General features: G+C 41.6%; 2 protein-coding genes across 4 annotated transcripts; one reads left to right on the forward strand and one right to left on the reverse strand.

Annotated features, from left to right (window-relative positions):
* The first annotated feature begins 12,224 nt into the window (after nt 1–12,224).
* On the forward strand, nt 12,225–13,700 carry LOC111894116 (uncharacterized). 2 transcript variants are annotated; one of them, XM_023890199.2, is made up of 6 exons: nt 12,225–12,473; nt 12,733–12,824; nt 12,944–13,022; nt 13,101–13,195; nt 13,299–13,394; nt 13,470–13,700. In XM_023890199.2, the coding sequence occupies exons 1-6, from the start codon at nt 12,296–12,298 to the stop codon at nt 13,536–13,538; spliced, it is 609 nt and encodes a 202-aa protein (XP_023745967.1). In that variant the 5' UTR covers nt 12,225–12,295; the 3' UTR covers nt 13,539–13,700. The 2 variants fall into 2 exon arrangements, with proteins under 2 accessions (XP_023745967.1, XP_023745968.1); XM_023890200.2 differs by having other exon boundaries at nt 13,299–13,384.
* Nucleotides 13,680–15,711, reverse strand: LOC111894115 (ras-related protein RABC2a). Of its 2 annotated transcripts, none has more exons than XM_023890198.3 (6): nt 15,268–15,711; nt 14,727–14,795; nt 14,444–14,509; nt 14,232–14,353; nt 14,012–14,140; nt 13,680–13,922 (listed from the first exon to the last, which is right to left on the reverse strand). In XM_023890198.3, the coding sequence occupies exons 1-6, from the start codon at nt 15,395–15,397 to the stop codon at nt 13,893–13,895; spliced, it is 546 nt and encodes a 181-aa protein (XP_023745966.1). In that variant the 5' UTR covers nt 15,398–15,711; the 3' UTR covers nt 13,680–13,892. The 2 variants fall into 2 exon arrangements, with proteins under 2 accessions (XP_023745966.1, XP_023745965.1); XM_023890197.3 differs by having other exon boundaries at nt 13,680–13,938.
* Nucleotides 15,712–23,048: the final 7,337 nt, after the last annotated feature.

A 23,048-nucleotide genomic window follows, 5' to 3' on the forward strand; every position in this document is an offset into this window, starting at 1 on the left:
TTGGGCCATAAACTCATGATTATGTCCCTATATTATGTTTTAAACTCGAATTTGTACGCTAGATAAGTTATACAACGAGTTAGGATAGTTTACCTACTCGTTTGGGGCTTGAAACGGACGATTTTTGGCTCGAATTTAAGTTGTAGAGAGAGGGAGAGGGGAGAGTGTAAAAAGTCTCCAATGGCCTCCACTCACCCTTATATAGGGGTTGGAGTTGGGGCTCAGTGGGATTCTACCCGATACTGTCGTTATACGGAGCTTTTGGTCGCACCCGATTTAGTGGTCGTAATAATAAAAACTAACTTTTTCTAAATTACTTTGGAAATGTAATTTAAGTGTTTTCATTTACCTTATTACGACTATAACGACATAAAAAAATAAACAAATAAAACATTTATTTAATTAACGACCTCTTATTAACGAAACCTTTATACAGTGGAATATTCCGTTAACGGTAACGGGGTAATGTAAGGGAATAAACTTTGGGTTGTCACACAATTCCTACACAGATCAGTAGCTATTTCGAGGTGAGTTACCTTCCAATAGCGGTGGGTCTATGGCCACAATGTCGGCCCACCAGTAGGAGTTGTATGATGGATGATTGTTTTTGTGATATCATCTAGGTTTGCTACTACCTGATACGTTATATGTTGGCATGATATGTTATATGTGATAGTAGTAGAGTTCGGTTGTTAGGACCGAAGGGTAGGTCAAACACCCCAGATATGTCTGACAGTATGTGATGATATGATATATGCTGGTATGATATGTTATATGTGATAGTGGTAGCAGGAGGGGAATAGTCCCCGAGGGTCGGTTGTTAGGACCGACGGGTAGGTCAGCATCCCAGAATGGCTTGACATGGGTAGGTCAGCGCCCCAGAATGGCTTGGCACGGGTAGGTCAGCACCCCAGAATGGCTTGACATGGGTAGGTCAGCACCCCAGAATAGCTTGACACGGGTAGGTTGGCACCCCAGAATGGCCGTACCGGGTAGGTCGGGCACCCCAGAATTGTCCGGCAGTATGTATGATATGTGATTGTATGGTATGTGGTATTTTTGGGGAACTCACTAAGCTTCGTGCTTACAGTTTTCAGTTTTGGTTTCAGGTACCTCTTCTTTGAAGGGGAAGGAGTTGGCGCGGTAGCGGTACATCACACACTTGCTTGTATTCCGCATTCTAATATTTTCCTGGGAAATTGTACTCTGGCACTTTTATGATTATGACAATGTTTTCCGTCGTGCAACATATTTTGTGAAATGAAATGATCATTGAATGATTTATTCCTAAATGTTTTGCTAAGTACATGTTTTAAAAACGAAATTTTTGGCTCGTATTTTTGGGATGTTACAAGTTGGTATCAGAGCCCTGGTTTGAGGGATTCGAACACACCTTCGAGGGTGTTTGAACTCAAATCGAGGGATTAAAAGATTTTGGAAAAAGAAAATGTTTTCTAAAAAGCTAGTAAAGGGTTCTAAAAAAGAACGAAGTGTGTGATGTGCGCGACCGGCCAAGCTCAAGTAAGTATTCCCCAAAGTACCCATACAAGCTTATGTTATGCTTATCAGTTTCAGTAGAACAGTATGCTAGAATAGGACTAAGGATCTAGGAGTGATGCCTTCTGTGCGTGCTTTATGTGCTTCAGTTTGTGAAAAGTTGCATGCTAGAATTGAGTAGACATCAGTAGGATGGCCTGTTTAGGTTATGCCTCATAGTGCGAGTTTAGCATTGTAAGCTAGTTCAGTTTTTCCCTACGAGGATAGAGTTGCTTGAGATTGTTTTCTTTATGTCCAAATGCTGTTTGCTTTGTGCTATGTGGGCTTTGAAGTGATGGGAGTTAGCTGTTAGATGAATACGTTAAAGTCACATGTGATCAGGGTTGAATAATCTCAGAGTGTTGGATTTGACCCTATTGCGTAGCTCTTGTTTGAGTCCTAACCGTGGTAGGGATGAGTCCCTTACTCGAAGGATTATCCGAGCCTCGTCACATGTGATTGTATTCAGGTAATAGCTAATTGGCATCACCAAGAGGCCTTTGGTACCTGAGGACTGGGTTGGGTGGAGTCAGATAGGGTAAGCCTAGGATAAGAGTAGCAGAGACCAGCGGTAGTGAAAGGGACCTGGTGGAGTCAAGGCAGTCCTTGGAGAAGGTACGGATAGATGTGGAAGGTAGTATGGGCCCGTACTACTTAAAGCAGAGGATCTGTACCCGAATCAAGGAATGCCAAGATAAGATCGGGGAACTTATAGTAGGTGTGATCCCTCCAGAGGTATTAGTATCGCTAACAATTGTTATTTATTTTGTATTTCAGAATGGTGGTACTGCGATCGAGGCCAGCAGTAGGCAGTACAGGAGAGGGATCGGGTTTGGGATCAGGTTCCGAGCCAGTAGATGAGGGGCTACGCGAGTTCATCGCGTCTGAGATCACCATAGGCATCCTTGAGTCGACCCCCATCATCTTCGGGTCGATGAAGGAAGGGATATTGGAGTTGATGGAGGATCGCCTCCGGGCATTCAGGAGCGACATGGCATCTGGCTAGTCGGGATCTCGCACGCTGTCCTTCAAGGACTTTCGGGGCAGTGGTGCGCCAGATTTTCATGGGGCGAAGGACCCCATAGTTGCCAGACGATGGATTGTAGACATTGAGTCTGCACAGTTGACTAGCTTCTGCCCTGAGGGGTCAAAGGTGAGTATGCAGCAGGATGTTTGAGAGATCAAGCTAGGGATTGGTGGGAGTCCGTCGGTGACTCGTTGGGAGCCTCGGCTGTCGAGGCTCTGACCTGGTCGGACTTCGTGACCAGGTTCAGGGCAGAGTTTGCGCCGGCTGTCGAGCTTCAGCAGCTGGCCGGGGAGTTCCTAGATATGAGGCAGACGATGGAGACTATGGCTGAGATCACCGCCAAGTTCCGGGGGAGGGCGTTGTTGGTGCCCCAGTACGCGGGTGATGAGGATATGAGGAGGACCCGCTATCATGATATGCGACGAGCTGATATTCGGGAGCATGTCAGTTTTTTAGCTTGCCCTACCCTGGACTCTATGATTGCCAGGGCGAGGGAGAGGGAGATAGACCTGGAGCACATTAGGAAGAGGAAGTCAGAGGAGGGACATATAGGAGGGGCTTCGGGGAAGAAGCCCAAGGGATCCGATGGTAGGCCGAAAGGCCAGTCAGGACCGAGCCGCTGCAGGAAATGCGGCAGACCTCATGAGGGGGCATGTAGACTGGGATCGTCAGGCTGCTTCAGGTGCGGCAAGTTGGGGCATATCAACAGGGATTGTTCCGCCCCTGCACCTATGATTCATACATCGGAGTTGTTGTGTTTTCACTGCAACCAGAGGGGCCACAAGAAGGCCAATTGCCCCCAGTTGACAGCATCAGCGCCGGTTAAGGCGCCGGCTCCAGCTACCCTGCAGATTACTGATGGCCGACAGGGCAAAGTAGAGGCTCCAGTGGTGAGGAGCCGGGCGTTTCAACTGACGGCAGAGGAGGCACGCGCCGCACCCGATGTGGTGACGGTTATGATTCTTTCCCTCTACTTTATTTTTATGATGTTATGTTATTGATATGTGCTCTATGTATATGCATTAGGATCGTTCCATGTGAAAGATATTCCTGTTCAGGTGTTGTTCGACTCGGGTGCCACCCGATCATTTGTTTCCCTTGCTCTTAGCAAGAGGTTTATTGAGTCTTCGGGTATGTTGGATTGCCCTTTAGAGGCAGAGATTGCCGATGATCGGTCGATGCGAGCATCAGCAGTGTTCAGGGATTGTGTTCTGAGGTTATTTGAGGAGCGCTATTTGGTGGATTTGGTTCCCATCCTGTTGCGGGGGAACAAGGTAATTATAGGCATGGATTGGTTGATCCCTAATGGGGCGGTGATAGATTGCGCACAGCAGCTAGTGCGGATCAGGACCCCGAGTGTGGGAGAGTTGGTGATTCACGGTGAGAGGCCACAGCGTGGGCCTGTAGTATGTTCAGCAGCGAGAGCTAGGTGCTACCTTCAGCAGGGATGCGCGGGGTATGTCGCGTATGTTATGGAGATACACGGGAGATGGGTAAGGCGACGGTGAGCGAGGTTCCAGTGGTGCGAGACTACGCTGATGTGTTCCTGGAGGAGCTTCCTGGAATACCTCCGGAGCGCCAGGTGGAGTTCAGGATCGATCTAGTTCCTGGTGCGGCTCCAATAGCCAAGGCACCCTATCGGTTGGCTCCTCCCGAGATGCAGGAGTTGTCTACGCAGCTGCAGGAGCTGCTAGACAAGGGGTTTATTCGACCGAGCAGTTCACCCTAGGGAGCCCGATCCTCTTTGTAAAGAAGAAGGACGGGTTGCACCAGATGTGTATAGATTACCGGGAGCTGAATAAGGTAACGGTGAAGAACCATTACCCACTCCCGAGGATTGATGACCTCTTTGATCAGTTGCAGGGTGCATCTTGGTTCTCCAAGATAGATTTGCGTTCAGGTTATCATCAGATGAGGGTCAGAGAGGAGGATGTGCAGAAGACTGCGTTTCGGACGCGTTACGGCCATTATGAGTTCGTGGTGATGCCGTTCGGGCTCACCAATGCTCCTGCCGCGTTCATGGACCTCATGAACCGTGTGTGTAGACCAATGTTGGATCGGTCTGTGATACTTTTCATTGATGACATCTTGGTTTATTCCAAGACACAGGAGGAACATGTGGAGCATCTGAGAGAGGTTTTGGAGACCCTGAGGAGGGAGAGCTTGTATGCCAAGTTCTCCAAATGTGAGTTTTGGTTGGGCACCTCGTCAACCAGAACGGGATTTCAGTAGACCCGGCCAAGGTGGAGGCCGTGATGAGGTGGGAGGTTCCGAAGTCTCCATCTGAGATTCGGAGTTTCCTAGGATTAGCAGGCTACTATCGGAGGTTAATTCAGGATTTCTCTAAGATAGTCGTACCCCTGACACGGTTGACTAGGAAAGTCGTGGTCTTTCGTTGGGGGCCTGAGCAGCAGGCAGCGTTCGAGATTCTGAGGCAGAGATTGTGCGAGGCGCCGATCTTAGCCCTGCCCGAGGGCGTAGAGGATTTTGTTGTATATTGTGATGCGTCGATCTCAGGCCTAGGCGTAATATTGATGCAGAGGGGGCATGTCATTGCTTATGCCTCGAGGCAGCTGAAGCCTCACGAGGCGAACTACCCGACGCATGATTTGCAGTTGGGGGCGGTGGTTTTCGCCCTCAAGATTTGGTGACATTACCTCTACGGGGTTCGATGTACCATTTACACGGACCACAAGAGTTTGAGGTACCTCATGGATTAGCCGAATCTGAACATGAGGCAGCGTCGGTGGTTGGACGTCGTGAAGGATTATGATTGCGAGATCCTTTACCACCAAGGGAAGGCCAATGTGGTGGCCGATGCGCTTAGCCGCAAGGCGGCGCCGATCAGAGATATTTGCATGATGATGACTGTGGTGACTCCCCTGTTGGAGCAGATTCGGGAGGCTCAACAGGAGGCCATGAAGGAGGAACATTGGAAGAGTGAGCGAATAGTGGGTCAAGTCACCTCCTTCGATTATGATAGCCGGGGGTTATTGACACTACACCGTAGGGTGTGGGTGTCGTATCATGGAGGCGTGCGCTAGATCTTGATGGAGGAAGCGCACAAATCCCGATTCTCTATTCATCCAGGGGCAACGAAGATGTATCGGGATCATCGCCTAGACTATTGGTGGCCCTGCATGAAGCGGGATGTGACGTGGTACGTCGAGCGGTGTTTGACCTGCAGGAAGGTCAAGGCCGAGCACCAGAGACCGCACGACAAGATGCAGCCGTTGGAAATCCCGTTGTGGAAATGGGAGGATATTACGATGGATTTTATCACAAAGCTTCCCGGACGGCGCGAGGAGTAGATTCGATTTGGGTCATCGTGGATCGATTGACCAAGAGTGCCCATTTTATTCCGATTCAGGAAAGCATCTCGGCCGAAAAGTTGGCCGATATTTACATCAGGGAGATAGTGGCGCGACACGGGGTGCCAGTGTCAGTGATATCGGATCGAGATGTGCGGTTCACTTCCAGGTTTTGGAAGAAGTTTCATGATGAGTTGGGCACTCGTCTGCACTTTAGCACCGCCTTTCACCCGTAGACGGATGGTCAGAGTGAATGGACCATCCAGACTTTGGAGGATATGTTGCGGGGATGCATGCTAGACTTCGGTGGTAGCTGGGATACCTATCTTCCCTTGGCTGAGTTCTCGTACAACAACAGTTACCACGCGAGTATTGACCGCCCTCCATTAGAGATGTTGTACGGACGGAGGTGCAGGACCCCGATATGTTGGGGTGAAGTTGGCCAGAGGGTCATGGGGAGCATCGAGGTGGTGCTCAAAACGACCGAGAAAATCCAGCAGGTTCGGAGCAGGATTCAGACTGCGCAGAGTCGGCAGAAAAGTTATGCCGACAGGCGTCGATCAAACCTAGAGTTCCAGGTCGGGGATATGGTTCTCCTGAAAGTATCGCCTTGGAAAGGCGTCATTCGATTCAGGAAGTGAGGCAAGTTGGGCCCGAGATACATTGGTCCGTTCAGGGTTGTAGCCCGGGTGGGCAAGGTGGCATATAAGATGGATCTGCCAGCCGAGCTCAGCCAGATCCACAGCACCTTCCATGTCTCCCAGCTGCGGAAGTGTCTCGTGGATGATTCAGCGGTGGTGCCATTAGAAAATATACAGGTTGATGACAACCTGAATTACATTGAGCGCCCAGTCGCGATCCTCGACGGAAGTCGAAGGATCTAAGGAACAAGAGGGTGGAGTTAGTGAAGGTGCAGTGGCAGCACCGAAAAGGGTCCGAGTGGATTTGGGAGCCGGTAGAAGAACTGATGGAGCATTACCCCGAGCTGTTTCAGGATCGAGCAGCAGACTTTGAGGACGAAGTCTAAAATAAGTGGGGGAGATTTGTAGCACCTGGTTCCTGGTACGTAAAATTTATCTTAGTGTTTTCCTTTTTAGCCTTGGACTCGGCGAGTCGTAGGTCCGACTCGCTGAGTAGGGACGGGATCCGAAACACGTTTAAGTTGGCGACTCGGCGAGTCCATATTCTGGACTCGGCGAGTTACCGCTGTCTGATGAAACCCTAAATTTCAAGGGTTTGCACCCTATTTAAACCCCTTTTTCCGCCCCAAGCTTGCCCCCATTCACCCTCAGAGCTCTATACCTCATTCAAGCCTTGTTCCTTGTGAGTTTGAAGCATTTGGTGTGTTTTCTTGAAGATTTGGAGTGGGAAGGAGAGTAGATCAAGAAGAAGAGGAGGAGGCCAGGCATCTTTGAGCTATCTCAGTGTTTTCCTTAAGGTATAACTCGATTTCCCCTCTGTTTTCATGCTTATAGTCCCTTTTAGCTCCATGGAAGTCCTTCTTGAGCCTTTCCCCAAGCTTGTTTGTGCTTTGTGGGTTGTAATAAGTGGTTAGCCTCTAGATCTAGGTGAGATTGAGCTCCAGGAGCTTAGATCTACTGTCTTTATGGAGCCATATTGCATGAAAGCCCTAGATCTACTCTTTTGGTGCATTTTGAGCCCTAAAACCTTTATTGGTGATTATTTACACGTAAAGTTGGAAACTTTACGTGTTATTAATGCCCTAGAAACCCAGATCTATGAATGGCATGAGCTGGATCCAAGCAGAATCACGTGTATAGTTTTTGCATGTGGCCGACTCGACGAGTCGTTCATCTGACTCGGCGAGTCGAGTCGCGAGTCCCCGAGTTTCCCCCTTTTCGCATTTGCGGGTTGGGAGTAGTGAGTCATTGGGTGTGACTTAGTGGGTCGGAAGCCAGACTCACTCATGAAGTCACTTGGCGAGTCAATGCCATGACTCGGCGAGTTCAAGGCAATCTTCTTGTCTCAAGAACAACTCGACGTGTTGTTCATACAACTCGACAAGTCACAGCTTAGAGTGTTCTTCGGATGAAGATGAACTCGCTGAGTTGTTCATACAACTCGGCGAGTAGGATGAAGGACTATTGACCTTTGGTTAGAAGGAAAAACCCGTCGAGTCAACGCCTAACTCGACGTGTAGAGACGGACTTATGGTCAGACAGGGACAGGGACTCGGCGAGTTGGCAAGCCAACTCGGCGAGTCAGGTCAACTGGCAGTTGACTTTGACTTTGACTCTTGGTTGATTAGGGATAAATGGTCATTTTACCCTGAAGTCGGTTAGCAGTTTTTGACTGAGTGTTTCGTGAGAATTTTAGCCGGAGGATTTCCGGGGCAGCAGCAACAGCAGATAGTCAGTTCCCGTACACATCAGCAGTTACATTGAGGTGAGTTACCTTCCAGTAGCGGTGGGTCTACAGCCACAATGTCGGCCCACCAGTAGGAGTTGTATGATAGATGATTGTCTCTGTGATACTCATCTAAGGTTGCTACTATCTGTAACATGTTTATGTGTTAGTATGACATGATTATGTGCTATGTGTTATGTGGTAGTAGTAGGGGGTGAAATAGTCCCCAGTATCCGGTCGAGAGGACCGAAGGGGTAGGTCGGGCACCCAGATATGCTCGGCAGTGTCCGGTCGTAAGGACCAAAGGGGAGACCAGCACCCAGATATGCTAGTCAGTATCCGGTCGAGAGGACCAAAGGGGTAGGTCGGGCACCCAGATATGCCCGGCAGTATATGTTTGTTATATGATTATTTGGTATGTGGTACAGTGGGGGAACTCACTAAGCTTCGTGCTTACAGTTTTCAGTTTTGGTTTCAGGTACCTCTTCTTCGAAGGGGAAGGAGCTGGCACGGTAGCGGCATATCACACACATGCTTTGTATTCCGCATTATGATATCACCTGGGGATTTGTACTCTGACACTTTTATGTTTTATAAAAATGTTTTCCAGACATGCAATATCTTTTGTGAAATGATATGATCGTTGAACGTTTTAGTTCTAATGTTTTGCTAAGTACATGTTTTAAAAATGAAATTTTTGGCTCGTATTTTTGGGATGTTACATGAAGAATGCATACTTGTAAATAAAACGTTGGTATAGACTCATGAATGAACTGACTCTTGCGTGATTCCCTGTACTTGGAATTGTAAGTAGTATCTCCTAACTATACCTATAATAGTTACTACAAATGTACGAGTATAACCGGAAGTATACCTTTGCTACCCAAAGGTGCTGAACTGACTAATGGAACCTTTATACCTATATATGTATACATGATATATATTTAATATTTAGACGATATTCGGACAAGCAACCGATGCCCTAAGGCCACATCCCAACGAGGAAAAAGAAATAAAGCGAGGTAACCGTCCTAAGTCCTTTAAACATTAGTTATATAACTATACATATGTAGGCATGCATTTGACAGTATAAAAGCGTAAAAGAAGTTTTGTAAAACCTTTGAAAAGTTTAATACTAAGAAACGATGACCTGATCTCAGTTTATAAAACGATTGAAAGTATTTTTTTTGATAAGACAGTTTAAGTATAAGGAAAACCTTTGTTTGAAAATACCTTTGTAACAGAGTTTGAAAGGAAACTTATAGTGTGTAAGATAGTTTGATAAGGAGTTTTTAAACATGTAAAAACGTTTAAGAAAGTCATTTGAAGGGATCTATTTGGTAAAACGGTTAACGCATAGTAAATCCATTGGCATGCTAGTTATTAATCACATGTGATTAATATAATAACTAAACACAATTCAACTTGTATTCCCCCCCCCCCCCATAAAGCATTTAAAAACATTTAAAAGGTTAATTAAGGGGGTATGATCTCACTTGATTGATTGGGAGAAAGCGAGATGATAGTCGAGCAGAACTTCGACTTGGAAAAGTTGATTTTCTCGGGAATCTCGGGAACGCAAAACCTTACTTCGGAACTTGAAGGTGAAAACCGGGGCTTTGGGAGGGATTCAGGAGCTTAAACGCAGAGTTTTAGCGCGAGAAAGAAGAGAACTGAGCAATGAAACTCGGAGCCCTTGAAATCTATTTATAGGGGCATATTTTGGGTGCCACGTCGTGGCAAGCCTGACAGCCTCGGATTTCGGGCCTCAAACTTGTAAAATCCGTAACTTTCGCGTACGAGCTCCGTTTTCGACGTTCCTTATATGCACGCGTAGCTGAAAATATGCTCTACAACTCTCGTTTAGACTTCATCGGCAAATTTTGACTTTATTTTTAATTATTTATTTTTAACGGGCCGAGACACGAAAAATCCATTAAAAATCCATAACTTCTTCATCCGATGTCCGTTTTCGTCAGAATTTTTACCGTTGCGCTAATATTGTTGAGACCTTCAATTCTCATTTAGGTTGTTTCGGCGAAAAGTCTCTCGATCTCTATTTCGAGTTTTTAGCTGTGTACTGCTATATCCGGATCTTGGAAAAATCATAACTTCCTCATACAAAGTCAGATTTGGACGTTCTTTTAACATACGTTTACGGTTTAATGTTATCTAAAACTTTCATTCAGATACTTAATGTTAAAAACTATTTTTCGCATTTTTCGTTTAATCGGTGTTGCCGGTTTTGTTGGGAATCTTAGAATGGTTATAACTTTTTCGTTATAACTCAGATTTTAGGGTTTTTTATATGTACAAAAACCTTGATGCAATTCCTACTACTTTATTTAACCCAAATAAGATTTTAGGAAAGTTAAATTTTGACCTAAATTTGACTGGTGTTACATTTTATTGTCTCAAAATATTGGGTTGTCACATAACTAGACGTTCGCACTGATCTTCATGCTGACGTTGATAGTGTCTTGAGATGCTGACATTGATATTTGCGCTGGCGCTGACGGTCAGCATATAGAGTGTTTGACTCACTAGATCATAAGGTGTGACCTTACACATGAGTTGTACATATATCATGGATTCTACTTTTATTAATGCCATGGCAGAACAACAAGAAAAAGGAAATAATATATTGGAACTTTTACTACACAAGCATATGTATGGTGGATGAATTCAATGGAAACTTCAAATGAATCCAACTAAAAATATTCTAAAAAACCATTTGAAAAGTTTGAACACTTCTTTTTTGCAATGGTATGATATGTTTCGTGGAACTTCATTGAGTGGGTTCGTTTGGAATTCTCAAACCCAACTAATTGAAGGAAATGATCAAGTGTCGGATCACTTAATTACCGTAAGTGTTCGAGGTGTTACATTTTACTTTGTTATATATTTATGTTATTATTCACAATTTTAATTGTATTTTGGGTTTGTTAAACAATCAAAGCCTGAGGTAGTTATATTGAAGACAAAAAGGTGTCCAATTACGATCAAATATTGGTGTTATTTGCTAAAGATAGAGCTTCGGGAGCACATGCTAAAACAACAAAAGAGAAAAATGTCCAATTAAGCAAGATTGTGGACATTAAAGTAGAAAGTATTACATAAGTTGATGAGTTATTAGCAAGTAATGATGCTACACTGAGGACCAACATATAGATGATGATGAAAATAAAATTCAAGTGGTATTTTCGACATGTTTTTCACTTGAAAGAAGTTCAAGTGTGAAAAGGTAAAATAGTAAAAAAAAAAAAAAGTTTTATATGAAGACGGAGATGAAGCTGAACGTAAAACTGAATCATTTGAAACAAAGATTATTAATGTTGTTGGTGACGTGACTAATATTATGAGGGAATGTAACATAATTTTTAAACGAGCTTACCTTCATCACTATACCGGTGATGAAATTTATCAAGAATTGCATTCAAGTAAGAAAGAGTAAAAAAATGTTGTATATGAAGATGGAGATGAAGCTAAACCTGAACTTGAATCATTTGAAACAAAACACAATTTTTTCCCTCTATTTCCTTCGAACTCGAGAACATGAAAGTAGTTATTGCTTTCCTTCCACTTATTTTCTCTTTCTTCAATATTTTAATTTTCTTTCTTTTCTTTACTTTATTAAAACTCGGGAACTAGGCATAAGAGTTAACAATATGACATTCTCTTACAAAAGTGTCACAACTTGTAATAACAATGTACTTTATAAGGTTAGCTACACCATACATTATAATGCATGTGAAATTGTTGAAGTCCTCATAAATGCCATGCTACATTGTATACTATTAATATTATCCCGTGTTTGTAAATAACTACGAATAAATAAACCCCATAAGATGTTTGCTCAAAACAAGTCATCGTAACAACACAATATTTGTTTGAGGATAGTTGAAGGACCTTTAATGCTTACCATGAATATAGAGGCTCTTTATTGCAATTTCCCAACAAATATATTCCCCTGTTCCCTTCCACCCTTTTCAAACTTCTCTTCAGCGCAAACCTTCTTTCTTTCTTCTGGGGTTTTAACATTCACCGGCGGAATATGGCGGTACCGGGAAGGCGCAACGGCATGATGGACGAAGACGACGAAGAAGACGGAATCCTCATCTTAGAAGAAGACGCGTTGCCGGAATCTGATTTCGAAGACACCCCTCCCCACCTCCGCGACCTCGCCGCCGCCGCCAAGCACGGCAACGTCGATGCACTTCGTCAAGCCCTTGGTATTTCATCATCTCATGCATATCTTTATGTTTTCCTTCACATGATTCAGATGCTTGATTAGGTTTCTTTTGGCGAATTGATAATCGATTGTTTGTTAAAGGTGGAGAATGTTATTATTCGATTATTTCTTTCCATGGTGCGATTGGGGAAAAGTTTATAACATGAAATTATTATCTTAAACAAATCTAATCGATATAGAATTTGAGTATTCTGCTCAAAACTAACATAATTTTCGATGTTCATCATCAACAAAAATAGATAATTTGGATGGAAGCATCGATGAACCAGTTGAAGATGGTGATACTGCTCTTCATCTCACCTGCCTCTATGGCCATTTATCTTGTGTTCAGGTGAGTTTCCATCTCTTCATATCTTCATATATTCACAACATCTCAACTCAAATCACCAATTTTGACACTATTTTTTACATGTTTGACTAATAATCATGAGTGTTATCTTGTTCATGTAGCTATTGTTGGAAAGAGGAGCTTCAGTAGAGGCTAAGGATGAAGATGGTGGGATTCCTCTTCATGATGCTTGTGCTGGAGGTAAGTTAAGAAAGAAATCCATAACCTTTGACCTTAACAGATTCATGCCTAAAATTTCTCCCGACTTTTTCATTTTAGGGTATTTGGAAATAGTTCAACTCTTGATTGGTAAAGCCGATTCTCCTGATTGTTTAAAGAGAATGCTTGAATCAGTTGATGTAGAAGGTGACACTGTAAGTGAATCATCATCAATTTCACAAATTAATCCTAGAAATATATCTTTTTGAATTTTTAATTTGATGTTTGTATAACAATGTGTAATGTGTAATGTTTTAGCCTCTTCATCATGCTGCTAGAGGTGAACATGAAGAAATTGTTGGATTGTTGCTTTCAATTGGGGCTTCACCTACCAAGACAAATGTGTATGGAAAGGTTTGCTTTTGAATTTGTTGTGTTTTGTGATTTTATGTTTTTTTATTTTAAAATAAATATATTGAAACTTAACAGAAACCAGGAGAGCTAGCTGAGGTGGATACAGGAGCTTGGAATGTTTTACACTCTGCAATGGCTACATAAAATGTAATGGTAACATTTTAAGTTATTGATTTGGTTTTTGGTAGATGGTATTTTTGTCTTTCATTCCCAAAAGATTGTATGATTAAGTGGATTTTTTTAGTAGAGTTATACTCGGGAATTTTATTTTCAAATTTGGGAAAATACCAAACACTAATTCCAGCATACCATGGATAGAGTATTTACAAAGCATTATGAAGATGACACAACAATAGGAATTTAAGGCAAACATCTTTACACAAAGCCTTATTACCCAAATGAAAATAATAGATTTTTACATTTATGTTTTTTTCTTCTATGAGCAACATCCACCATTAGAGTTGTTGTGTTCTGGTTTCTGTTTAATAATGTTTCTCTTCACCACTGTAGACCCTTCTTCCAAAAGCCCTGGAATCTCCATTATCTATCATAATAAATAATCATATAAAATGCTAAAACAATCCATTTTGTCAATATATAGAAATTAATGTTTTTACCTTTAATGCAAGCTCTTCAAAACATTGATGTACATTTTTCTGAGTTGTAGCACTACATTCAAAAAACAAACAACCAAGTTCTTTTGCAAGAACTTCACCTTCTTCCCTGGTTACAAATCTTTCAGAGTCCTGTATTAATCAAACAATTTTGAAAAAAATAATAATAATTAATGAACTCATTGAAGCATATTAAGTATTGAAAGAGAAAGAAAGAGGTTACTTTGTCGACTTTATTTCCAACTAGCATTTTGACACAATCTTGATTAGTGGAGTGAAGATTTACTTCATTAGCCCATATTTCAGACAAATTGGTGAACGTTTCTCTTTTTGTAACATCGTACACTATAATTTGATAAATAAGTTAGAAAAAAACGTTGCATGAATTTTTTTATGTTTATATATATAATATGAGAGTTCATGATGTAAATATACCAAGAATAATCCCTTGGGCACCTCTGTAGTAAGAGCTTGTCAATGTCCTGAATCTCTCTTGCCCAGCTGAGCAACAAACATAGAAAAAACAAATCATTACTCAAAATAATAAACATGTCTTTTATTATGAGTAGGTTAAAAAATTTCAATAAGCTCGATGAAATATTAGTGTGAATAGTTTTTTAAAAAGTTAACTCAGATTTTTTTTTTTAAAGAAATAACATAAACAAGAAAACACGTGCATTCAATAGAATAATTCTATTGATTTATTGTTGATGTTTACCTGTGTCCCAAATTGTAAGTTTTAATCTTTTCCCATCAACTGTAAGCTGCTTGATTTTGAAGTCAACACCTGTTCGATGATTGCGGATTAAAATTAGCATCAAATACAAACGAAAGAGGTTAATTTTGACTTTAGAGGTCAAAATTGTCACATTTCTAACTTGAGATCGATGTGATTCCTAACGTTTTGGAAGTTATTGTTTCTATTATTGTTGGGATCTTAGAAAAAGAAAGCAATTATTACTACTTTTGCTCAAGGAAATACTAGGTTTCACATCAAATTCAAGCTCTATTGTTCCACATTCGGAAGCATAGATCATAGATGAACCTACATTTTTGGTAATTTACCTTTGAAATACTTCTAATTAACAAAAAATCAACATATCGAATATCGAAGTGCTAATATATATACGAAAAGTAAATTTCTGAATATAAGCACCTAAGTTACGTTAATTCAGTAAAGGAAATAAGTGTTCGTGAATTTCAAAACAAAATTGGGAAAATCCCGTGAATCAATCATAGTAGAACTTGATTAAAATTACCGATTGTAGGAGCTAGATCGTCGACGGAGCCAGAAATGAAACTGACGAGCAGACTACTCTTGCCGACACCGGAATCTCCGATCAGTAAGATCTTAAACGACAGATCGTACTGACCTGAGGACGAACCCATTTTGATGATCCAAAATAAGCTTTAGTTCTCTAGATTTTTTGAATAAACGGTGCGTGTGATCAATTTCTGCAAAAGTGGGGTTAATTCAGAAGCAAAACACGTACATGAGACTTCAATGGCAGCAAATTTAGGAAGAAATCAAGAGCAAAAGTGGGAGTTATGAGTGTGGGAGATGGAATCTAGAGAGAGAAAACTTGGGGGGAGAAGAGGAGGAGCTGTTTCTATCTGGAGACTGGAAGTAAGATGCGAATCCAGTCATGAAGCGCACGTTTCAGTTTTTTTGGTCATTCCGTAAGTTTTATTTTATTTGAAAATCGAAATAATATATTGTTCTTCGAAATGTTCAAAAATAATTAAAACATCAATTAAATTTAGATAATATATTAATATGTATGGTTGGAACTTGGAAGTGAAGTTGTTTTCATACATTTTAAAACGATTTATCTTCTAGTGATTTTAATGCCATCAAACCATTTAATATCATGAATTTATTCAAAACAAGTTGAGTTCAACTTAAGTTATAATGCGGGTTTGAAGGTGTGGGAGTGCACACACAGATAAATTAAAGTAATCTCGAAAACAGGGGGTGTGGGGGCAACACCCTTATTGGGTTTCTAAGTGGCATATCCCATGGTGGTCGTCCTTGTTGCGGATTGCGGGACAATGTCCAGACCCGAAACTGGATCTATATGTAAAGTAAATACACGAAAGTTGAATTCCCGACAAAAACCTAATTGTCGAACCAGTTGAGAAAAGACGCTACTTTCCCTCCTATTTGTAACTGAAAAAAAGCTATTGTTTCTATATATCTTCAAGTTTTCGATTGTTACAAAGATATAATCTTCTCTTAACGTTACTATGCAGAATTGTTGTCTTAAAGAATACTAAACAAAGCAAGGTACTTCATGTTCGAATCTTAGATTTTGCATGAAATCCAGATTACATCTCTTTGTTTGAATCTTAGATTTTGCATGAAATCCAAATTACATGTTTTTCTTGTATTATCCCAAATTTGATTACAAAATACCCTAGGCAATAATGTTGAAATCACAAAATTTGGGAAATGTTCATTCACGATCCTTAAAATATTCAAGTTGTTATTGATCTTTTATCCTTATTTTTTAACAGAGCCCAACTACATTGTGGTGTACCAGGTAAGAAACTAGTCTCTCCATATAGGAGGTTCAATGTTCGAAACCTAGTGGTTTCAATTAGGATTTGGTCAGTAGATGGTACATGATGTACTATGGTGTATTAACATATCGCCCAAAGGACGAGCCCTTTTCCTTTATCCTTGCACGAGTTTTGGATCCTGATTGGATATTTATAAGATATAAGGGACTATAAGAGAAGTATGATGGGACACATGGTCATTATTAGTTTTCTTGTGAAAAAAGACGTGGGATGGTGACAATATACGCCGAAACTTGGGCATACATGAAAACATAGGGTTATGACATGACAAAGATGTTTAAGGTTACCACGTTAACAAGATTATATTGGGATATGTGATCAGATCAAGATTTAGAACAGAAAGAAGGAAATTGACTCCCAATTGAATACTAACTTAATCTCCACGCCCCATGTGTTTGTCATAATAAGGTTGAGACTTCATTCATAAGTTGGGGTCGAAACTGCAAGAAGGATTTAAATGAAATCCCTTTTCACCGCTTCTTCTTATATATAAGTCTCATGTACCATTTTAGGGCTTTCAATAACCAAGGTGCACTATGTGAATACCTTTCTAGAATGTCAACAATGACCAGTGTCGTGTCAAATGGATATCCATATTACTTCTAAGTTGTTGGACCACACTTGCTTCCACCCATAGCCTTTTATGACTGAAAACATAACATGCATAAATTTTTATTAGTGTTCTATGACTGACCCCCCCCCCCCCCCCCCACACACACATTGGCCTTAGGGTGGGTTAATCTAGATTGCTTAGATGGTGCAATTTTCCATTTTTTAGGATCATCCTCATTTCATCTGTTAATGATGTGTTAGGCGTGACTATGATCTATATAAGAATCACTTAAACCCTTCATATGATCCTTTAGTTCTTCACTTAGAAAACATGTCTTCACATTTAATATAAGAATGGTATCTCTACCATATATCTTGTAACATTTAGATCCATGAGGTACATAATTCCTTGAATTTATAGCTTTTGGAGGGGGGTTACGACATGTGATATGACGACCACGTCGTGAGTATTAGTTGACCAAGTTGACCATATTTTTGAGTCTCACAGCGTGAGGATAACCTGATGATTACACCCCTAATATTTTGGGTATTTAAATGAATGAGAGGCTAGGGTTGCACATCTTCAGCCTCTTTCACTCTCTAAGCCTTTTGGAAACCCTAAATTCAACCCTCTTTGAGATCCTTAGTGTTTTGCTTGTTTGAAGGAGAAGAAAGAAAGATAAGAAGCACCATTATGAAGGGAGCTACAAGGAAGCATCATTGTCATCATCTCTTCTCTTGTTTGGACCATTGTATATCAAGACTCAAGCTTTATTTCATTTCATGGCTAGATCTAGGTTTTTGGTCCCATTTCCTTATGTTATAACTTATTAGAGTGAAGAAGATTCATAAAGTTAGCAACTTTATCGATTCAATTATACTTGTGAGTCTTATATTATTCAGATCTGGAAGTTGGTAGAGTATTAAAAGCTTGCATGAGAACTTGAGGCCATATTTCTACTTTTTATCTAAAATGGTGTAGGGACATGCATCGTGTATGCATGTCCATAAAGCGAGCATTTCTATGGATAATTAGGGTCACCTTAAGCTTCTGAAAGAGTTGAAATTGAAGGTTGAATGGATTAAGAACGTTGAATCGATGGTTTGGGCTTCAGATCGTTCTCACGATGTGAGACATGAGGTCTCACGACGTGAGCAGGCAAAAACCCGTCTCTTGCTGAGTTGTCTGAGTCAAGAGCGAGTCTTTGGAATCAGAATAAGTGACTCTTACGACGTGACCATGGATTTGGTCACGACTAGAGACGCGATGTTGGGTTTTGGGCCTTGTTGGGCCACTACTTTTTGACTTTGGGTCTCTATGGGACTTTTAAGTATGGATTGATTTTGACTTTGACCAAGTTTGACCCAAGGGTATTTTAGGTAAATTGAGTGGTATTTGAGATTGGTCATTAGTTTGTGTTTAGGTGATCAGTCGAGCTGCCATTTGGAGCTTTATTTTGTCATAGTTTTTTTTCAGACTAAGGGGTGAGTTTTCCTCACTGTACTTGCAGGTCGAAGGCACCAAATCCGGCCCATTGATTTGATATCCTGTTATACACTATTTGATGATATTTGAGCATATGGTTTATTTATATGATCGTATAATAGCTGCGGATAGGTGTTAGACTAGTAGACCTGTAGGACTATCCATGTTTACTGGTTGTATGAGTATTTGGCTGATGAGTATGTTATTAACTGTTATATGTTGACATGTTATATTGGGGTTGAGACTACTGCTTTGTGTTGACAGTCAATAGACCATGCAATCCAACCGTAAGGTTATGGGCCAGGGGTAATCTAACCAGGAGGTTGTGGACCAATTATGTATTAGGCAATCCAACCGAAAGATTGTGAGTCGGGGCATTCCAGCTGGAAGGTTGTGGGCCAGGGGTAATCTAACCGGGAGGTTGTGGACCTGATACCTATTGCTTATATTGTTGTGTGTTGGTACTTTGAGGGAACTCACTAAGCTCTGGCTTACCATTTCAGTTGTTTTTTTCAGGTACTTTAGATGAGCATGGAAAGGCAAAGGCGTGATCGTGCACATCCTTCAGTTTTATGTTATTTGGATTTTGGGATACTCTGATTACATAAATACACTTTTGAAACAATGGTTTTGTAAACAATTATGGTTATGGGTTATTTTTGAAAAAGTTAAAAATTTTTGTGATTTTTGGTATGTTACAAATTGGTATCAGAGCCTTTGTTTGAGAGAATTAGAGGAGCATTCATGTGAATCCACACTCAAACTAAGGAACTGCAAAAGTTTTAAAACAGTTTTCAAAAGTGACCAAGGATGGATGTGATGTGTACGATCAGTCGGAGCTAGAAAGTATACTCCAAATTAGCACACTATTATTTGATATGACATTTATGATAAAACAACATGTTAGTGATAGGCTAGGGTTCTTTAGGAATTGCATGATAGAATTGTTTGTTATATGATGCCTAATAGCCTAGGGGTAATTCTTGTATGAAATTGACATCATTACTGTAGTTGTTTTGTGTATGCATCGAAGTTGTACATAACTAATATTTTATAGCATAAGAATTTTTGGTTTGGCCATATTTCCTGTTCCTTGTCTAGTTGTGGGATTAGGGTTGAATCAAGTATTCGACTGTCTATAGGATCCAGCGTTATGTATGATTAGCATACACGAGGGCTATAGGGTTGGTGGAAGTTTCATGAATGAGTATATGTGTGAGAAACCGGCCAGATGAGAAATGTTTAGCCACTCTCGAGAGGGTGAGGATAGGATGTATGCGTACCCTAGTTGTTGCAAATGTTTGGGCGGTTGTGATGATCCTTTGGGACAAATACGGGTAGGTGTGGAAGGTAGTATGGGCCCGTACTACTAAAAGCATAGGACCCGTACGCATCGCACGGAAGTCACAAACCCTGAGGGTTCGTCTATTTGGGATAGTAGTGATGTTATGAATTATGGAATTTCTGATATATTTTGGTTTATTTTCAGTATGGTATTCATGAGGAGATCATGTTTTGGATTTGGAGCGAGCGGCGAGGATGGGCCAGGGATGACTGACGATCCGATTCGGGAGGTCATCGCCTCTGAGGTGGCTGCTGCTGTCCGGAGATATATGTCAGAGACATTTGGGTGTCTATTAAGACCGCTATGATTAATCTCTTTGATGATCAATACACTGCTCTTACTAAGGTTGTCGTTGTTGCAGCTATCATAGATGTTGCTGATGTGGGGACTAGTTGGGGGGAGAGCCTTCCAATATCGGTATTTCGACAACATGAAGGCCCCAGAGTTCGATGGAGTTTAGGAACCGATCATGGCGATGAGTTGGTTATCTAATATGGAGGGTTGTTTATTCACAAGCTCTTTCCCTACAGACCATAAGGTCAAGTGCGCCCTGAACCTTCTTTAGTTAGGTGCGAAGGATTGATGGAGATTGGTGACCGGCTCGTATACTCTTAAGCAGAGGGTTGTTGTTACGTGGGGCCACACTTGTGGCAACCGAGGCAAGGTTCATGATGATGTTTTTCACTCTTCATCTAGTTTCCACAAATGTGGCAAAGAGGGGCGTTATGTCAAGGAATGTCGTCAGCAGGCCCCAGTACCGAGCGCCAGGATTTGTTATCATTGTAATCAGGTGGGCCATATGAAGGCCTAATGCCTATTGCTTGCTGCTAAGCCGGCGCGGGCTTCATCTCCAGCCACTCTGAGGATCACCGATGGACACCATGGTAGGGAGGAGTCCCCTAGGGCTCGAGGTCGTGCTTTCCATCTTACTATAGAGGAGGTCAGGGTGACGCCAGACGTCGTTACTAATATGTTTCTATTTATATTATGTCAAGTTATTTTATGATATGCTTATGTTTATGATTCTGTTAGGTACCTTCTTATTGAACTCTTTTCTTGCTCTTGTGCTTCTTGACTCGGGTGCGAGTCGATCTTTTGTATCCCAGATGTTTAGTGAGAGATTTGATATGTGCTCGTTGCGGGTTGCTATCGCTAACGAGTATGGGGTTTCTGCATCCATGGTTTATCAGGGTTGTCCCCTGGAGATTTATGGGGTACTTTACCTGATTGATTTGATTCCTAATTTCCTATCCCCATGGGGGATGCGTGTGTGATAGTAGGGATGGATTGGCTGAGTAGGCTTGGTGCTATGATAGACCGCGAGGGTCAGCGGGTGGTGGTTCGAACCCCAAGTAGGGGAGAACTGGTTATCTATGGAGAGGGTACTAGGATTGGGACAACTTTTTGTTCTGCTGCTAGGGATCGACAATATATTCAACATGGTTGTATAGGTTATGTTGCATATGTGGTTGATACTCGGGTTGGGAATGAGGCTTCGATTTTAGATGTACCAATTGTTAGAGAGTTTGCTGATGTATTACCGGAGGAGTTACCTGATGTGCCTCCCAAGAAGCAGGTTGAGTTCAGGATTGATTTAGTTCCAAGTGCGGCTCCAATTGGAAAAGCACCATACCAATTGGCACCGTATGAGATGGATGAGTTACCCTCAAGCTTCAAGAGCTGTTGGGCAAGCAGTTTATCAAACCAAGTAGTTCGTCGTAGGGAGCATTGATATTGTCCGTCAAGAAGGACGGTTCGCACCGGATGTGCATTGATTACCCGGAGCTGAACAAGTTGATGGTAAAGAACCGTTATCACCTTCCATGGATTGATGACCACTTTGATCCGTTTCAGGGTGAATCTTGGTTCTCCAAAATCGATTTGAGGTCAGGGTATCACCATGTGAGGGTTAGAGAGGAGGACGCAGATAAGACCGCTTTTCAGACTCATTATGGACATTACGAGTTTGTGTTGCTGTCGTTTTGGCTCACCAATGCGCCTACGACATTAATGAATTTGATGAATCGGGTGTGCAGACTAATGCTCGATCAATCAGTTGTTGTTTTCATTGATGATATTTTGGTATTCCAAGATCAGTGTGCAGCATAAGGAGCACCTTCGAGAGCTTCTAGTGGTTTTGAGGCGAGAACGGTTGTATGTCAAGTTCTCGAAGTGTGAGTTTTGTTTACGGTAGGCCCATTTCTTGGTGCATCTCATTAACTAACATGAGATTTTGGTTGATTAGGCCAGAACGAGTCCTTGATGCAGTGGGAGGCTCCGAAGTCTCCTTCGAAAAATCAGGAGTTTCTTGGGTTTGGTAGGGTACTATCGGAGATTTATTCAGTACTTGTCACACCCCTAAACCAAGGATGGCGGAAACGTCCGGGGGTGGAGGACTTCATGCGTAGTATCATAACAACAATGGCAATAGTGATGAAAGTAAACACAACCAACATATATATAATTGAATGAGTTACATCATTGTATGAATTACATGTTTCAAAATCAAATACAATATGTTGTCAAAATATGATAAGTTTGACGCCTCAATGCCCCATCCTCAAAAGTACTTTGTTACCTGTTTAGCGATTTCCTGAGAATACAAGTAGTTTGAGAAAGTGTCAACACAATGGTTGGTGAGTTCATAAGTTTTTGTATATAATTATGAAAAAAAAAGCTTGTCTCGTAATTATATAGTTATTCTAGAAAAATCCGATATTTTCCTTACAAAAGTTATGTGGTCCTAAATACCAGGACCAAAAATGAACAGCTATTTGTCATACTTAAAGATATAAAAGTGGTTTTAAATCGGCATAAAACCCTTTTTGATATGAAGGCGTGTAAGTATTTTTCCATACTTAAAGTAATTTCAGTGAGCTAAATAGACATAACTCGCTAATTTAAAGTTAGAACCCGTAAATCTTATGATTGTTAATACAACATGTGAGCTATTATAACCATACTTGACATAGACGGCGTCGTAATGCGACGTTCTTCAGGCGTCGCTGTTAAATGACACTTGTCACCACAGACCTGCCGGTCTAGCTGTTGCAAGCAGCTCTGGTGTGGGTTTG

The sequence above is a fragment of the Lactuca sativa genome, chromosome 6 (genome assembly GCF_002870075.4).
Source record: "Lactuca sativa cultivar Salinas chromosome 6, Lsat_Salinas_v11, whole genome shotgun sequence".
Lineage (NCBI taxonomy): Eukaryota > Viridiplantae > Streptophyta > Magnoliopsida > Asterales > Asteraceae > Lactuca > Lactuca sativa.